Genomic DNA, 18,794 nt, shown 5'->3' on the forward strand with positions numbered 1-18,794 from the left:
ATGAAAAAAGTCCCCCATATAGAGTCTAGAACTCAAAATAGTTGAAATTTCCCGAGGTTTTTCCTTCACCAGGAGGAATATAAGTCCTAGATATTTACTGTGCCAAGGAAGAAAGGGTAGCAGGCTAAGAATGTCCGGTACCGTGATCAAGAGAACCAAACCAGTTAGGTCCTAGATGCAAAAATGTAATTTGAAACAAGCTTTTATAATAGCGAAATAATATACATTGACAATATACATAAACAAACACAGCTTGAATAGTTCTGTTAATATTCTTTACAGTAATGCACTCATATATCTTCTAACACAACAGCTAAATTTACATTTTATCAAGGAATATTGGAGATGCAAGTAGAAAATATCTGTACCTTAAGAAAGTTCAAATCCAGTGTTTGAACTGATTGCATAAAGTAGCTTGTTCCTCAAAGTACTTGATCTTTTGTATGTTGGAAGCTGATGGATTAAAACAAGCAATATCAAAAATATATTGACTTTAGAAGATAAACTAGTTATTAAATCCATAGATCCGTGCTTCAAAATAAATAATATATAAGCTACTAAATGGTAGCAATAGCAATTAGAAAGAGAAAGTTTAGGATGATTCTATTAATTACCTTGAGTGTGTTATAGCATGTGGAAGCTGAGGGAAGACGATCTACATCCTGCCCACCTATGGTGGCCCAAATAGGTACATCACATGCAACCTGAGCATACAATTCCAACATCAGCTACAATCTATGATGAATCCAACATAACAATTAAGAATGAATTACTACGCAAAGCATTTGATGATGAATTAGTAAATTGCTAAAGCTTTGCATGTACTATTGTATTATTTTCCTAAACATGTCGATCTACTGATTGATAGAAAAAAAACAAATATGTATCTGACAATCCATGGCTCGTCAAACCAGTCTAGATACAAGGAAATCGATCTAAAACTCCAAATCAGCTGATTTATTCAATCTCACTGCAACACTGAGTCACCAAAATGAAAGGATGATTATGAACCTGTCAAAAAAGACCTCATGACATCTTTGTATTGTCACAAGGATACATTCTATAAATTGAGGTTGGACTTGATAAACAGGGACAATCAGAAGTACTTGAGCTGTTGCCTTGTAAATGTCATGTTAAATGGTGCGCCAAGGAGGAAAACCGTTTTTTTTATTTAAAAAAGACAGAATAAAAGAAAATAGCCCACTCTGTATCCACCGGATTAAAGTAACATGTAGCTTCTAAGATCATCCAAACATACAATTACATGAACTTTTTATAGTTCAAGTAGATGCAAACATGGGCTCCAGCACTATCCTTTGCCTTTACCATAGCAATTAGCCGGAGGCATTCATTGTAACTATAACTTAATATATGTGGGGAACGACTGTTAGTATCAATCTAAAGTTACCAACCAGGGCTGTAGCCCAGTAGTTCATACTCTGCTTCCAATGGGAGGTGGTGTTCACACGTATCTTCATATCTTGGTGCCCCTGGGGTTCTGAACAGGGTTAATACATGCCAGCTCCAAGTAAGGTGGTTGTTTGGTTTAAGTCTGGTTTAGGAGCAATTCAGCATGATTTGGGCATGGGCAGTTCAAGACTCGAGAGACTCAGTTCAAGAGCAATTCAGCATAATTTAGGCAGTTCAGTGCATGATTCAAGGTTGTGAGTGAAAAATTGGTACAAATGAACTAGCTTAAGCCTGCTTTAAGGTGGTTTGGCACATATGGTACCAATTTGGCCACTTCTATGGGACGTGCAGCAGGACATTGGCTACCCTCTGCTTTGTATCCCACTACGGGCTGGACAATTAATAAATAGGGCCAATAAAAAGTTTCTGTTATAATGAACATGGCGCATCATCACAAGAGTGGAAATATATAATTTCTTTCCAAATCTTTTTCTTTTTCCTTTTAGGGTGCAGTGTGGGGAGGTTGAAAAAAATAAACCCATACCAAACCATTTATCTCACATAGACTATCCAATTTGTCAACCAAATCAGCACTTCACTTGTCAACACATCTTAGCAAATGAAATGATAATAGGGAATTTAAGGTTGCATATCCAAATAATTTGAGAAAGTCAAGAGAGAAAATTTAAATGGAGAAGAAAATATGACAAATCCTAAATATGTTGATTCCTCCACTTCTGCCTTTGTTATATTTATCATTCTTTTAACAATTAATTGCACAGCACTCCTAATCATCTGAACCAATCCTTGATTAAGCCATAGCCTACTACACAATTACCATTATCCTAAAGGTTCAGGTATAGATTTCAAGGATTTACACCCATGGTCACGCATCAGGTCAATGGGCCAAACCCATACCTACCCACATATTTGGTAGGTTTCGGTTAATCAAACCCCACCAAAGTATAAAAAAATTCTTAATTCAAACCCATTGATTTCGGTTGGTTTGGGTTGGTTGGCATGTCTAGGACAAAAATTGCTACCCTCTATATCTCTCTCTGATAAGATGTAAAATTCTGTTTTTGTCACTCTAATGAGCCTGGCATTTTATTTTGGTTCTAAATTGCAATATATCCTTTAGGGTTTCAACCACATATAAGTACAAGCTGTTAAGAAAGGAATAAAGTGCTGGTGCCCCCCCCCCCAAAAAAAAAAAACCCACCTTCCATTTATTTTTGGTTCCGTAAATCAGAAACAAAAGATTTTTTTGAAGTAAAAAGACTGCCTCGATAGTATTGATCAAAGTTATTTGAAGATTAAACTATGCCTCCAAGTGTTAGTTGCTTGTGAATTTAAAGGGGAAAAATTCACTTTGTTCCATCATTTCATTTGTTTTGGTTCATTCATGAACAACCAAATTGGCACAGAACGAGATATTTTTAAAAAAACAACTCTGAACCATCAAGTATAGCCATACTCAAAGGGAGGCGAGCAATGCACAGGCAGCAGTAATCTAGCCTGAGAAAAAGCAAATAGTAGAATAAGATGGAATAATGTGAGCACAACAAATCTCTTGGCTTAAGAAATGCAACCATTACCTTGGTATTTTTCACAAAAATAATCACACTCCACATACAGCTTTGTTTAAGAAATAGAATGAACTGTGCAAGTTATTTGGTATTTTCCTAAGCAAGTTCTTTTAGTAGGTAAATCTTAGAATTCTTATAAGGCAAGACATTTAAAATAAAAAGTTCTTAGAAAAAAATATTGTAGTGTTTTAGCAGTTAAAGACACCAATAATACAGTCAAAATGCCATAGCAGGTCTAAACAAGACCAAACCTTATGAATCGTGAAAGAAGGCTGCAGATGCTTGAATCCAAGTAATGGTGCTCGGGAACAGCTTGTCACAAACTTAAGTAACATGCATCTTTCAATTGGTATGAATCCTTTGACAACCTGCAATTTTATATCTCAAGCATAAATCTGGATATGCCCATTAAAATTACAATCTTATGTAAAGGAATTTAGAGTTACTAAGATTATTAAGTTTGAAAAAAAAACTGCAATAAGGAATAAACCGCAATCAACATATTTCTTCCACCTATGCATAATGATATTTGTTTCATACTACCATGAATAATTAACATGTACCGTTCATTAAGCAACCTATTTATTGATCAACATGACAATCATTGATGCAGTATTCAGGTAAAGCACAGAAACATGTACTTCCATCTAAATTTTCTTTAACACATTACAATGTTGTCACCAGCAGGTTTATTAATATTCATCAGCAATGCACTACAAGACAGCAACTCACAATAACTCACTTGTACTAGATTCCATCAATATAAAGTGCATCATTGAGTTATTTACCATATTTATGTTATTGTACATAAGATTTTAAAATATTATCCATCATGTTGCATGCATGTAGCCTCTCAAGGATATAATCATATCCATGGCCACTACAAGCCCGTGACTATTGAAGCGTTCCCCTGCATAAGATGGCAATATCATTCAAGTCAGGTATGGTTCCAGCATTCTTAGTTTAGCGGGTTCAGTTTCAATAGAGGTACTTTTGTTATTCAGAAGATTCTAACAAGTGCTTCAAAATCTTAATCCAGATTTCTGCAACCTGTTTCAGCTGCCTTCAATTAAGATATCCTGCATTCCTAAATATCTATGAATGCAAAGCTTGAATGGTTGACGATCAAGATCTTCCTCTTGGTTAAGCCCTTCAAAGCAATGATTGCTGACAATATGGTGTCTAACGTGGACCCAGCTTACCTCTTTGTATATTGCATATCTACTTGTACAGCAGATATTTTCTCAAATAAGCATAATATGTAAGAACCTGCTTGAGGCACTGGAGAATACGATCCGGACTATCAGGCTAATCAATTACTAGAATACTTGCATTAGAAATAAAAGCAATAGAAACATGCTGTAGGAAACTATACATTTTCATGAGAGTGATGAGGCAAAAAATTTATGGAATAGATGCTGATAATTATGTTACGAACTGTTAGCTCATACAAAATCATACATAATGTATTTGTTAGGCAACAATATGAGAAATGCAGAAATAAACCTGTTTGGTATTGGCTATGAACACACAGACACACATCCTTACACATATACATACATACATACATACATATACATATACATGCATGATAATTATGTTACGAACTGTTAGCTCATACAAAATCATACATAATGTATTTGTTAGGCAGCAATATGAGAAATGCAGAAATAAACCTGTTTGGTATTGGCTATGAACACACAGACACACATACTTACACATATACATACATACATACATACATATACATATACATGCATGCATGTATATGTATTTATATATGTACATAGATGCAAGTATCTGTATATATGTATATGGATATAGTACATATTGCTGTCATGAAGATATGGTTTGTATAGGACCGGTACCTCCCAGAAGAGCTTAACTGTACGACTTGAATCAGAATAACCACCAGTGTACTTAGTGTTGCTTCGCAAATCATCAACATCGAAGTCATGATTTCCACCTGAAAGCAGCTGCATGCAGCAATTAAAGATTAGAACACCATCAGAACAAAAGGTCTAAATTTCAAATTACTACAACACAATGTTGTCATTAGAAATTAATTCTAAATCAACACATAACAGTTATAATTTCCACTTGTAACATAAGGATATAAAGTGGATATGAATGTGACTAGGTAAGATGGTGTTAGCACAAGTACGTTAGAGTAAGCTCAAACTTTGCCCCAATAGAAGAATATTGTTATGGTGTGGGATGCTCAAACGCCAAAAGGGTCTGACAACTGGAGCAATCAAGAGCAGTTGACTTATGCTGAAGGGTCTGTAGGGAATTCGAGACATGGGAAACATAAATGGAGCTGGAAGATGGTCTGAACTTTAATGCATATCCAAAGAATCAAATCCACATTAAGAATGAATGGTGAAGCATAAAGTCAGACTTGAATTAGAAGTCATGAAGCTTGCCGGTTATGCCAGATTTTGTCAATAACAGGCACATGCACAGATGGAAGTGCTTGCATGCTCACAAACAAGCATACAAATTTATACACATTACATGTCCGAAAGAACAAACGAGGATTACATTATTTCTCAAAGGCAAGCAGATTTCTTTGCACTTACAAAATTATTTAGCAGACTGTACATTTAAAGAATAACTTGCAATGCAAAATAGAAATCCAAGAAACAGGATTGATTAAAACAACTAAGAAACAAGAATTTGAGTAAAAGAATTGTGCAAATATTATTCAGAATAAATTACCTGAAGAGTGCTTGGTTTAAGTTAGGGGGAAAATGATATCGTTATTATCTCTTATCTCTTACAACAAGCTTAAAGTGGACATTTATTAAAAGTGAGTTTATGGGAGATGACATCCTATCTCAAAGTTAAGTGTTTTGACTTATAAATAAGAAACATTAACTTATCTTATAATACAACTGATGCATATACAAGCTAAGTCAATTCAGATAAATAGGTCAGTTGAACAGCTGTGCAGAACTTTAAAATTAGAATCCATCTTCCAAACATAAAAATTTTAAATCAGTTCAGTAAGAGGAGTCCTGAAGGAGCAGGGAAGTCTCATAATTCCATGAGTATATCCTGAGTCAACAAGAACTGCAATAGAAGGCACAAGAAATTTTATTACATCTCAAAGAAGAATTACCTGATTGAATTCATTTGCATTGAATAAGCTCAACCAAGATGGTGATATGAGATCAACCAAGCCTCTATAAAATGCATTTGCAAATGGAAGTATCTGCAGGCCAAAATTACAAGATCAATTTAATTTACATATACAATAGAATATAGATAATAACATACATATATACCAGAAATATATGACATACTTGGCGATTGAGTTTGTAGTCTGCCATTGCATGGACATACTGTAACTTGTTTTCATTTGTAACAGACACATTTTTACCACCAGGTTTAAGCTCAGTTACAACCCTGCTGCCACAGAGCTCTTCAGTAACCGTAAAATCTAAACACAGCTCCGCCACATCACCATCAAAATGCTGTTGACTAACAGGACATTAGGGAGGGGGAAAAATCTAATCCCAATTATAACATATGAATCCAACTACACTGGTGAGGTTATAACAGTAATCACATGAATTAAAAAATTTATAAGCCTAATTATCACCATTTTTTTTCCAATGTCACTACTCTAGTGAAATTGTTTTGAGAGAAAGATTAGGCAAAACCTAAGCAACTTTCGTTAAGAAAATGAAAGGTGCACTACTTTTGCACAATTCATCTTAAGAAGCTCTACCCACAATATTATGGCATTGATCTTAACCATAACATAATCATAAGTAGAGATACAATTTCATCACATTGATAGCACGAAACAAGTTGAATAATAATAAACACCCAAGCCCCAAATTCAGAAAATATCAAATTGTATTCATATATCGAAGAATATCAAGTATGCTTCCTTTATTTCTGAACTGAGTCAGACAAAGCTGAAGTTCAGAAAACCTCCTACCTTTCATTGAAAAGAAAACCTAAATATCTTGCATAAACTGGCTGACAAGATGTGTGCATGCATGCACATATGCCCGTCCACCTGCTTGCACACATACATAGCAACACAAGGTGCAAAGAGAGGAATTCACCCTCACTGCATAATTCAGTGCTGGCGGTTGAAAAATTGAAATCTAATCTGTTGGATGTGATCCAAAAGGCTTAAAATGCCTATGCATAAAAAACTATTTTCATAAAGCCCTAGCCCATGCATCACACTGTCCTGAATTAACACACCATATCATGCCATTAGAACTACATATTTGGGAGGACTTGAAGCATTGGGCAGGAGGTTCCCAGAATGTATGATTCTTCTACACGAGCATTTACGAAATGCAGTTCAAATCCAAAAGTTTAGATTTTTCATTTTGCAACTTCATTTATTGAATCTATTGGGAGTATAAGGTCTTTTTGTTATGTGCTGGTATGATAACTGCAATACACACATACAAACACAACATGAATGTCAATCAAGTGTCCAGGTGCTGAGATGCATTGAACAGGCAACCCTATATGAACACAAGGCAACCAATATCAATATTAATATATATAGTAACTTGTCGGTGCTGTGTTAACGGGTATGAAACACTACTACATTGACACATGTACACATCTTGATGCCAGGACAGCAAAACAAATGCAAAAACCATGTAACAGTATGGAGGCCTTACCAGTATCAGTACCTTCCTGGTATGATCTATGGTCTGTTTGGACTAGTACACATCCATACTCAATCCTTGCCATATATACCATGTGCACTTAATTATACATGGCTGCATCTACATTCTGTAAGGTTATTAATAATAACAATATCTAGCTGAAATTGTACATGAAAATATCTTTTGCAACAAAATTGACTAACTGTTATATGAAAAGGATCATTCAATTATGTTTAGCAGTTGTAATTCCTAAAGGAGTGTCATGGACTCTTCAAGTCAACAATTAAATCATTACATATTGTGCTGGTACCAATCAAGGGTCAGCATGGTATGCATCTCAAGCCAACACATGGAAGAACCAGCAAGAAAAATACACAAGTCAATAAAAGATTTTGCACTCAGAATTTAATTTACACTACCCTTTTTTTGAACATGAACTGGTTTTAGTTGCTTTATTCTTCTCCAAAAAAAAAGGTTCCTTCTAGTTTTATGCACACGAGACCTTTCCAACTATACCGAGTGGCACCTTCATATTTTTGATGATTTGTACTACCATCATTTGCATGAGGTGCATGTGGACTTATGGAACATTGTCTATTGAGTATTAGAAATGGAATCTTTTTTATTGCATAGGCCATTTAGTAACGTAACATGCCAATGTATATTTGGGACCTGCCTTGCACCCAAGGAGCCTGCCCTGGCATCAACCATCCCTAAACTCCTTGACTCACTCAGTTGCCACATACCCCGCAAATGTTTTGTGGAAAACTGAATCACACAAAATCAATTAATATTGATCCCATCCTTTCATGGTTTAAGAAGATAACCTAAGTTTATTACATAGGCCTCCTACCGATGGCACACTATAAGGTGTAAGGCATTGCCTTAAATGATCCTAATGTCTATCTCTCCCTAATTTGAGCCTCAAGGTGTTTTTCTAAAGAGTCTAAAGGAGTTAGGGAATTTAAGCCTCAAGTAAGATTTCTTTTTTTACCAATGGTATGTTTATTCTGTACCTATGTTTATTCTGTATCAACTCCCAGAAGATCTTTCCTAACATATCATAAACTCATAATTTTCATAGGGTCAGAATTGTCGGATTTGAATGTACTAATATTTAAGTCTTGGTGCCGTTCCCCATATCGGTATCTTACTGGCATGATATAGTGCGATTGGAGAGAACGCAGCAAATACTACCATGCATTGATGCGGGGGAGCATATCAAGCCCTCTAACTATACCATTATTGTAAGCTCCTGGAATCTCATTCAAAAAGGCTAATCAGAAGTACCTCCAAGATCTTGCCAACGCACAATCGTTGTGGGAATAAACACATGCTGGCAAAGGTCCTCAAAAGTACCCTGTTGTATTGTTATGGTATGCACCGAATAGTCCAGAATGGTACAATACTCGAAATGCTGCTATTCATCATGGTTGGAATGATTTCTTAGGTACAACATAAGTTCTTAGAGGCATGCAACCAAGAAGTACAATAACCCCATTCCATATTGTAATTCTAAAACATGAGTAGATATCAAAATCTAATGAAATGTAAACATATGAAATACAAGGCTTTTATTAGAAATCAACAAAGAGCAACAAAATGAACTTCAAAAATATAAATACTACAACCATGAGCTTACCTTTACATACATAAGACTCCTGTACAGTTCAGGATCTAGTGTTGATAATTCATCAAGAAAGCTATAGCGACCCAACAGCTTCTGCACAAAGACTGGTGAAAAGGAATAGTCTAGTAAAATCCCTTCATAAAGAGCTTTTCCAACCACTCTTCCAAGGAATTCAATCATCTCAACGCCGTTGCCTAGCAATCTGGCAGACATATTAGGAATTAAATTGTTCTCTGATGTAGAGGTCTGAGAGAAAAATCCATACCTGTGTTCCCATAATATGTCAAGTAATTTTTTATTATGTACAGGTAAATGAGTTACTTGAAAGAAAATGGATTCCTACATGAAGAAACAGCATTTAGACTTACTGAGGGTCAAAGGAAGCCTTTGACAAATCAGTTAAGAACTCCTTTGACAGACCTCCATAATCTAGACCAGCTTCAGGAAGACCACATTCACTGATAAATGACACATTAATGCATGACTTTAACCTTGATCCAAGAAAATTCAATTGTCTATATCCGTCTTCAATAATGTGGTTTCGACGAACAACTATCTCAATTGACCCTGAACCTGATCCAGACACCTCACCGGCCACTCTTCTAGAGACTTTGTCCATCTTAATAAATTCCCTAAACATTTGAACTCTGCAAAGGGACTATAAATGTAAATGAACCATTATCATGAAATATTAGTGGCAAAAGCACAGATCTGGAAATTACAACTTCAAAAAGGCTCTATTTAATGTTGTCAATAAAGTGATATTGTAAAGCAGGTCAATTTGATTCAATCATTTCAGAGCTAAAAACAAGGTAGCAGCAATGATTAGATATCTGCTTAGCAAAGGAAAGATGCATTAGAGTCTAAGAACTTTACAGGACCGAACTTGAGTTTAAGATATGATGATTAAGTACAACAATACAAATTTACAACTAATGACAGCGACAATCATGGAATACTAGTTCACAGTGATGGCTTTTCACATCTGTCTAGAGGTATCATGCTTCCCATATGATACATAAGTCACATCTAACTCACAAACAAACAACGTGACTTCTTTATCCCTTTTTAAGTCCGCAGCAGTCTCCATTATCTATCAAGCAACAATCATTCAGAACTTTATGGACCACTTTGGCCACCCTAGGTTGATCTAGATAGGGTTTTGGAGTAAGAGTAGACATCCATTTTGGCAAGCCAAGCATCAAAATAAAGCTCTCAGCAAGTATTATGAAAGTGCAGTGACTCCCTAAAGGGTTCATCACACAAAATAAACTAGGGACTATGATGACATCTGGGCCTTTAAACTGGCCGATCAAAGTAAAGTTTTCTTTTCAAGGAAAACATCGATCTCACAATCTGGGAAGAATTAGGTGAAATGGTTTTGATATAAAAAGTCGAGATCTAGCTCCATGGAGATTTTATATTTTTGTGATTATTTGTACTGGTCATAGGGATTTTGGAAAAGATGCAACATCTTCTAACTATAAGAGAAATCCGACCTGGATTTTGTAAGGACAGACCTCACTAGTATAAATAAAGGGATTGTAATCAGCTTTTTGCAATTCTCCTGTTTTTTTAGAGTTCATACATGAGCAGATTGAAAAATTTGCTTCATTCTCTCTCCAATCGGGTCAGGAACATGGAGGAGAAGATAGTTTTTCAGCACCCTGGCCAGCATCATGCAGTAGACCTTGTAATTTTTAGTATAAGATAATAACCTTTTTCCTTTTTCCGGTAATAGGTTATAAGGTAAGAATTGAGAAACATGCCCATAGGTTGTTAGTAAGCAACACATGAGTTCCATGCCCTTAGTTAGAATTGCATTCACTTCAAGACTTTGGCCTTAATAAATTACGCTCCATTCTTACCTCATCAATTTATCACCTTAATGTATCCTACTCTAATTTTTGTTGAGATATTTCTCAAATATACTTCAGTTCTTATTTTTCCTTTTCAAGAAACACATCTCCAACTCCTATTAGATTCAAGAGAGAAGGAAAAAATTAAAAGAACAAAAAAACACTAGGTACATAGAATAACTTGACCGGTTATTTGAGTGATGCCATATATGTCCATAAAATCCCACATTCCTACTGCCCACACATACTAACTTCATTTGACTAGAATTTCAATTAGCAATCAGGTAAAGTTAAGTCTTAGTATGGAATATTAAACCCTCCATAGAAAACAATAGATCAAGAGGTCTTCTACATATCGATAACAAGTCTACGTTTTGGATATTCAGGATGTCAGGTCGGTCAGATTACTATGTGGAGGTATTGAATAAGGATATTCATACAAAATGCTACAAGCACATCACAAGCACCTCTACATAATGAAAACACAAAGTCATCAATGATCAACAATGGTAAGATCTTTCGAAGGTGGCTTTCTTAAAGGTTTCTGTGAACAAATGACTTCAAGCAAACTGTCCCAATTTCTCGCAAGGTTCTATGCTTTTAGTTTTAGGCTTACAACTAACTTGCACGGCAAGATATTCCTCATTTTATGGTTCAAGTTAGAGCAAGTGCAGCTACCCTAACAGCTGTTTAATAACTAGAAATTGTAAGTATGAAAACTACCATGAAATGAATCCAAAATGCAGATTCAGTACAGTTAATCTTACTAGTCACATGCAAATTAAATGGTCATAACTAGAGTGGTTATATGTGTAACATATGAATACTGGCTAAAATGATCACAACTAATATACGTATATGTTACATATCTGGTTGAGACTAAATCCTAGTGCACCTATAAACCTAGGCATTTTTGTTGTCGTGGTTAGATTCATAACTTTTAGTATCCAACCAGAGCCAATCCTAGGGTTCAAGTTGCAGAAGGGGCAACCTCTAAGAATGGCTGCGTGGAGAAAAAAAGTAGGGGCTACAGACCAACTTGTGGAAACGGCTACCCAGTGATCATAGTGCATCACCATATGGAAAGGCCACTTGATTGTTTAAGATTGAAGCTATCACATGGAAAGGGCCTCCCAAACTAGAGTAGACCACTTAGCACACAGATGGCGGACATGGTTATCAGATACTTACTTGATCAAGGCCTATGACTGATACACCTCTAACATCTAGGCAGTTTTGGTGTAGTAGTTAGAGTCCTAGCACCATATGCATAATAACAAACAAATACTAGATGATTTTAAATGCTGCTTCGAGGGTACTTTATGCAAAAAAAACAATCTGCCATAATTATGAAAAGTTTTATGCGTATTTCAGTACATATTAAAAAGTAATTAGAACTTTTTTCGTGATACCTTTCCTCAAATGGATATACATGTGGCACAGTTGTGAGTAGAGAGCTCATGCTTGGGATGGTTGAAGGATCGCCGCACTGCAAATTTATAAATGCAGCTTCGTGAGATCTAGCAGCTGCTGCAATTGGAATGCGACCTTTTCTCGCAGGTCCTAGCCACAGAGAAGAAGGGCAGAATCTGTGCCTGCAATCCCTTTCATAAAGCAAATGAAGGCATCTGACTGCTACATCTGTTACAATTTTATTGCTGGGTCCTCCATTATTAATAAAGGAATTGTATACAAATGTGTTAAGCACTGACACAATTCTTCTCTGCTGCTGAAGTGTAAATGGAACCTAGTTGATAAAAGAAAATGATTAGAATCTGTTGAAAAAATCACCTACCAGGAAGCTCGTATCATAATACCTGTTTTTCATAGAACTCTATGTCGTCAAGAACCAACAGCAGGTGCGCATATGTAGCACAAAACAGATGCAACATACACGATAAGTCCTTCGAAATACCTTGAGGTCCTCGCCTCATAGCTTCAACATCCCATAAATCATGAACATCCTCATTGACCTGATCAGGACTAAGAGGACCGTCATTTGAGTCGGCATATTTCCCATCGGTTGATCTTCCAGAAATCTTCTGCAGCACATTCACCCACTTGCTTCCAGCATCCTTCATGTTCCGCCTTTGCCTTGTATCGTAGATTGCTTCATTGCAATTCCCAACATTAGCATCTTTTGTATCCTTGCAAAATTTGACTTCATGGGACAAGTGGCCAGTTTCGCCAAAGATGGAAACTTCTAATATTTCCCATAGTTCCACAAGAAAGCCAGGAGTGAAGGAAAGTATATTAAGAATAGGCAATGAGCCAAGAAAAGGGTTCAAAAAGGAAAATATTCTAAGCATGAAATAATACAAATATATGACATTTAGTAGCTTGAAGTTCCCCAAGTATTCTGAGCTCTGATTTGCAGCACAAGTCTCTGCAACTTGAGTTGGAATATTCTTCTTCACCATGATCAGAAGATTCCTTAGGTGCCACTGCTGGTGCACAGGTTTAAGAAGGTCTATGTATGAAGACTTCATGTTGTTGCTATTATCTGAATCAACAGCTTCAGAAGAATAATCTGTTGCCAATAATTCATCACTATGTTTTCTCAGCAAACCTACATTGCTCTCAAGCCAATTTAGAAGATTCTCTGAAAAAATATTGACGGCTTGAACATACAATCTACAATCTAGGCCTTGGATGAAGTGCCCGGTAGCACAAGAATCATCACTATACTCCGTTGCTAAGTTTATAATGTTTGCAAGAGCCCACCCAAAGCAAGGTATTGCCTCAGCACAAGGACCAGAATTTTCTGACTGCTCTAATTTTAATATTTGATCAAAGATTTTATCCCTGGAAATCTGCCACCACCTGCCAAAGTTTAATCAGTTCCAAGACCTTTGAAACATAATTTTGAAGAAGAAAATGTTAGCAGCAAGATCTAAGTATTATCATCAATATGCCTTCCATAAAATTATATAAATTATAGAAATCCTTGAGAGATGCAATATATAAAAGTCACATATGAGCCCCATCTTAACATAACACAAGCCTAGTCCTCCCCAGATGCAAACCAGCTAATATAAAGTTTCCATTGCCAAGTCCAGAAATGGCATGCCTACAGGCTCCGCGTAGTTTGCAAAAGTAAAGAAGGCATATTTATGAAGTGCCAAAGCTGAGGTAAGCATGACATAGAAAGCAGAAAGATGTAATCAAGATCATCAAACACAGATATACTGTTTGATTTCGGTTGATCTGAACCCTCTGCCCTCTCCAAAAAGAGAAAAACTATGGAAATAACTAGCTAGCTATCTGAGGATTGGAACTTTAGGGGTTTAAGTGCCTCTTTTCACTAAACAATCAGGGTTTTACTATATAACTGTAAAATTCACAAGGAAAAATTTTTAGAGTCGTATATATCAGAAATTGGTGACCCTTACCAGTAAATTGTCAAGGCATGGTAGCAGAGCAGATTCATGCTTGAGAGCAGGTAAGAGAAGAGATGGTAGACACTGAGTGAGATACGGAACTGTCAGTATGAATACACAGTACTGTTTAGAAGCATCATTCACATTGGAAATATCAGTATCATTTACATCTAGCCTCTTAGAATGAAAAGAGCGCAAAGCTAAAGTTATTGCACTTGCAGTAATCACAAAACAATCCTCTGTGGACACAATAGTCTTCTTTCCTGAGGCAATTTGAGAGCCAAGTCTCATGATGTATTTCCTAATACAGCTGTACATAGCACTTTTTCTTGTTGCCATAAATCCAATTAATCTCTTCACAGCAATATCAGCATCTCTGTTGTCATCACTTTTCAAACTCTTCCAACTTTTTAGATCAGACAAGGAAATACTTAAACGCATTGCAAGCACAGTAAGTGGAACCATGTTTTCATTTCCATGACAGGTGATGTCACACTCAGCAAGAATGAATGAGCATAATGAAATCAGCTTCTGTGCTTGATAAAGCCATGTGGATTTTTCCTCATGTGTACCTACAGCCAAAGAACAGAAGTTTTTCTCTGCATCTGCAAATTAAAAAGGATAAAGGTCAGCAAAAATATTCATTATAATAATATGAAATGGAAAAAACTAATGACTGCTGTAAAGAATATATTCTTTTCCATTTGAAAATAACAGTATTTGGAGACAAGCTAGGCAATGATTTTACATTTGGTCGTATTAACTTTCACGCATTAACATAATTTAGAATTATAATAGTCCACAGAGTTCATGTCTCTTATAACCATCCATGAAGTCAATTGTCATTACCAGCTATTGGCGTTTCATCTCATTTTCACAACTAAACATGCATATGGTGCCTCGATTCTCTACCATTTTTCTAAAAAGTACTGGATATAATATCCCCAAAGGAGTGTGTATCACTCATCCCCCTCCTTTGTTCCTTTTAATTCTTCACAAATATGCTATTGTAAAGTCTTCAGTTTGTTGTCAGCAGACTCATGATATATCAGCCAAAAAGTAGCATGCATATCAAGTCTGACAGGAAATTTTGTGCATATTTTATCAACATTTGTTTTTTTTAATATTCTGCAAAATCGGATACTGCACCATCCAATGAACCCAATACAATACCAACATCCCTTTCTCAATAAGTAATAATTGCAAAGTAAACAAGCTTGTTTTGTATACAGTAAGTGCTACCCCAGGTATGTACATAGATGACACAAAATGCGAAGCATCAGCTTGAAAAATAGAGAGGGAAAAGCAGTCATGAGAAAACAGTGATAAGATGGCATACCAGCTGAGTTTATACTTTGTAGGAGAATTTTGAAACATGTCGACATACACTTCACATTTGTGAATTGAAGTTTTTGATGCAAAGTTGATGACCTAGCTGCAAAGAAAAGAAAGGGTCTCAATAGGTTCTTGGAAATCCATCCACTAGTCATTTCATTGTTGTGCTGATCAGTTAAAGTTTCCCATTCTCTTTGAAGCTGTTCTGAAACCTTTTTAATTGCATTATACCGCCTCCAGACTCGCTGAATGTGAAAGAAAGGAATGAAAGCCTCATGTTAGAACACTTGGCTTCAGAATCAACTGAACATAAGTAACCGGATCCTTACAATCTGAAGTGAAAAGAAAGCAGAGGAAACATATGCAACACCATCTTATATGTATATGTATATATATATACACCCGTTTGGTATCTGAATAGATTATTGAAAAAAAAAAGAATCAAATGGGATATATTACATATGCTAGGATCATAAACATTATGAGAGAAAAATCATGTGGAATATGGCAGAAAGGTGGTTGCTTAAGTCCCAGCAACCTAGCTCTACCATGAAGAGAACTGTTTGTGCTATCAAGTTGATCTAAATCCATAACAAGAATTAGAAGGTATTCCAAATCGATTATGCTGTATTTGATGCTCAATAATGACATTGATAATGCTGTCTTAGATGCTCAATAATGACGAGCACACGTAGTGCTAATTTGTTTATATGGAGGGCTAGTAGATCAATTTTTTATTTATAATTGTGCTTGTTATGTTGTGGTTATAAAATCTTCACAAAGAACCAAAACTTTCCAACCGAAACAGCCAACTGGTCAGGCTACATAATGGCCACTATCAAATGGTTTTTGGCAACTTTGGTTCAATGCTTCAATTACATCTTAACTAGAAGGATCAGAAGCAAAGCCATTTTTTTCTTCTTTCTTATTAAGCATCCCGAGAAAACGTGGAAACTTGTTATTCTGAACCAGCTGAGATAACCGATGACACAGGTATCCCTTGTTTGACTCCACTATCCGTCTGAAATCTCAAAAAACAATATTTTTTCGTTTTTTTAAAAAAATATTTCTTTTTTAGGGGAGAAAAAAAACAACAGAAATATATCAACAAGTTTCTTGAATGCATTTGCGCAAATTTTATCAACATTTTCTTATCAAATCCCTCAGCATGTGATCTTTAACCACTTAAAAATATGACCTACCCTTTATCTTGAGGTTTTAGGACTCAACAGCCACAATTCGCATAAAATTTCCAAATTCTTCCCAAATTCCAAATAACAGAATCTCAGTACCGAGTCAGTTTGAAAGAAATCCTATTTTTATCAATACATGGATAAAAAGAACCGCATCCATAGCTGTGGTTACCCAACGATACCCAGGTTAAATATTCCAATATCAAGAACATGAAGGGGGTGGGAAATTCGTTAATTTTAATTTTTTTTTTAACTATCAAAGAGAAGAAATAAAGATAGAAAAAGAGATGAATAAGGTGAGGGAGAAATGGGGAGGTACCTGGACGAAAAGGGCGGCGGCGGAGGCGCGGCGATTGTAGATGCGGAGCTCCCTCTCCTGGGAGACCTTCTCGAGGAGGGCATCCCGCGTGATCTCTTTGGCGCTCGCGCCCCTCAACGAGACCTAGGAAGCCAGCGGAGAAGATCAAAGATGGATTTTTTTTCCCCTTTTTTTCCAAGAAAGATAGCGGAATCGGAGGAGAAATAGAGGGAATATTGAGAGGAATACCTGGCGTTGTTTCGGAGGCACAGACATTAGGGATTGTTAGAGCCGGACCTGACGGTCGTCGCCGGCGGGGAGAACCAAAGACGTCGACTTCCCCCCTTCCCCCCCCCCCCACACCTCCCTTCGTCTCTCTCTCTCTCTCTCCCCCAATTTGGAAAAGTCTTTTATTTTGGCTAGGGATGATCCCAAAGGCTAAAATTTCATTGGGGTGCCCCGGGTCACGGTAGAAACTAGAAAGGTAAAGACGGAAAAAGGATATGTATGGAGTCGGCAATTAGAATCCCGTGATTTAATATCTTCTGTCCGCTTGCTCATAAAGATAGCGTCTAAATGCCGATTCTGTATTAGGTATCGCGTGGCCTTTTACTCAACGGAAAAAAAACTCCGATTTTCGTAAAAAGTCGGCAACACACCGCCGACTTGCCACTAACTAAAACGAGTACTAATACTATTCAAAAAGTGTCGAATCCTGAGTTCCATCAGCGAGTGATAGTAAAAGTTTTGAAGGATGAATGAAATTGTGTGCATATTATTATTATTATTATTATTTTGGTACATCGGCAGCTCATACAAGCATTGCCATCTGAGTCAAATGCCAAAATACTACACAAAAAATGGATACAGAGCTGTGCAATCTGGAGTCTTGACAAGGGCAAAACCAAAGGCAAACCTAACATACCATTCTCTTATACAGTTGACGGTCCTGCAGGGGCCAATTAAGGACAAACATAACCTTTGCAATTAATTGCATAAAATGACTGCACCGCACGGATCAAACCTTGTGTCACTATCGGTCCAAGCTTTTTACCCTTGCACCAATGGCCTCAAAATTGGACAAGTTAGTTATATGCTTAAAATAATATTTTAAAAGGTTGCTATTTAAGCGTGACAGACAATATCTTTACAGTATCCATGAAACTTTATGTTGCTTGCCCATGTTCCGCTAAAAAATGAGAGACAGAAACTAATATAAAAGAACAAACTGCACTTCCTGTAGGAATTCTGCGGCCAAATTTGAAATCCTACCTAGTTAATGACATCTGGGATTCAGCCAATTTTGCCATTCTAGCCAATTAATAACATCTGAGTTTTTGCTAAGAATTATAATGCTTAACAACAGTATTTTGAATATCAACTATGATGTGATGACGTTTTGTTTTTAAGTTCTCCAGACTCATGATATAGCAAATTAGCAACATTCTAGA

General features: G+C 36.4%; 1 protein-coding gene across 1 annotated transcript; it reads right to left on the reverse strand.

The window, feature by feature from the left end:
* Positions 1-186: 186 nt before the first annotated feature.
* LOC103710182 (E3 ubiquitin-protein ligase UPL7) lies at positions 187-17,708 on the reverse strand. Its single transcript, XM_008795820.4, has 14 exons — positions 17,593-17,708; positions 17,365-17,487; positions 15,857-16,097; positions 14,530-15,122; positions 12,955-13,950; positions 12,550-12,884; positions 9,647-9,925; positions 9,291-9,543; positions 6,308-6,478; positions 6,124-6,216; positions 4,868-4,975; positions 3,251-3,367; positions 615-704; positions 187-453 (listed from the first exon to the last, which is right to left on the reverse strand). Exons 1-14 carry the CDS (start codon positions 17,617-17,619, stop codon positions 370-372), a joined length of 3,510 nt encoding a protein of 1,169 aa, XP_008794042.2. The 5' UTR covers positions 17,620-17,708; the 3' UTR covers positions 187-369.
* Between the last annotated feature and the right edge of the window lie 1,086 nt (positions 17,709-18,794).

This window comes from Phoenix dactylifera, chromosome 16, assembly GCF_009389715.1.
Source record: "Phoenix dactylifera cultivar Barhee BC4 chromosome 16, palm_55x_up_171113_PBpolish2nd_filt_p, whole genome shotgun sequence".
Taxonomy (NCBI): Eukaryota; Viridiplantae; Streptophyta; class Magnoliopsida; order Arecales; family Arecaceae; genus Phoenix; species Phoenix dactylifera.

Coding starts and splice junctions, on each gene's coding strand:
- LOC103710182 (XM_008795820.4), bottom strand. CDS start 17,619: ATGTCTGTGCCTCCGAAACAACGCCAG. Junction 12,885..12,954: donor TAGAGTTCTATGAAAAACAG/GTATTATGATAC, acceptor TTTATCAACTAG/GTTCCATTTACACTTCAGCA. Junction 3,368..4,867: donor CAGTTAAGCTCTTCTGGGAG/GTACCGGTCCTA, acceptor ATAAAATTGCAG/GTTGTCAAAGGATTCATACC.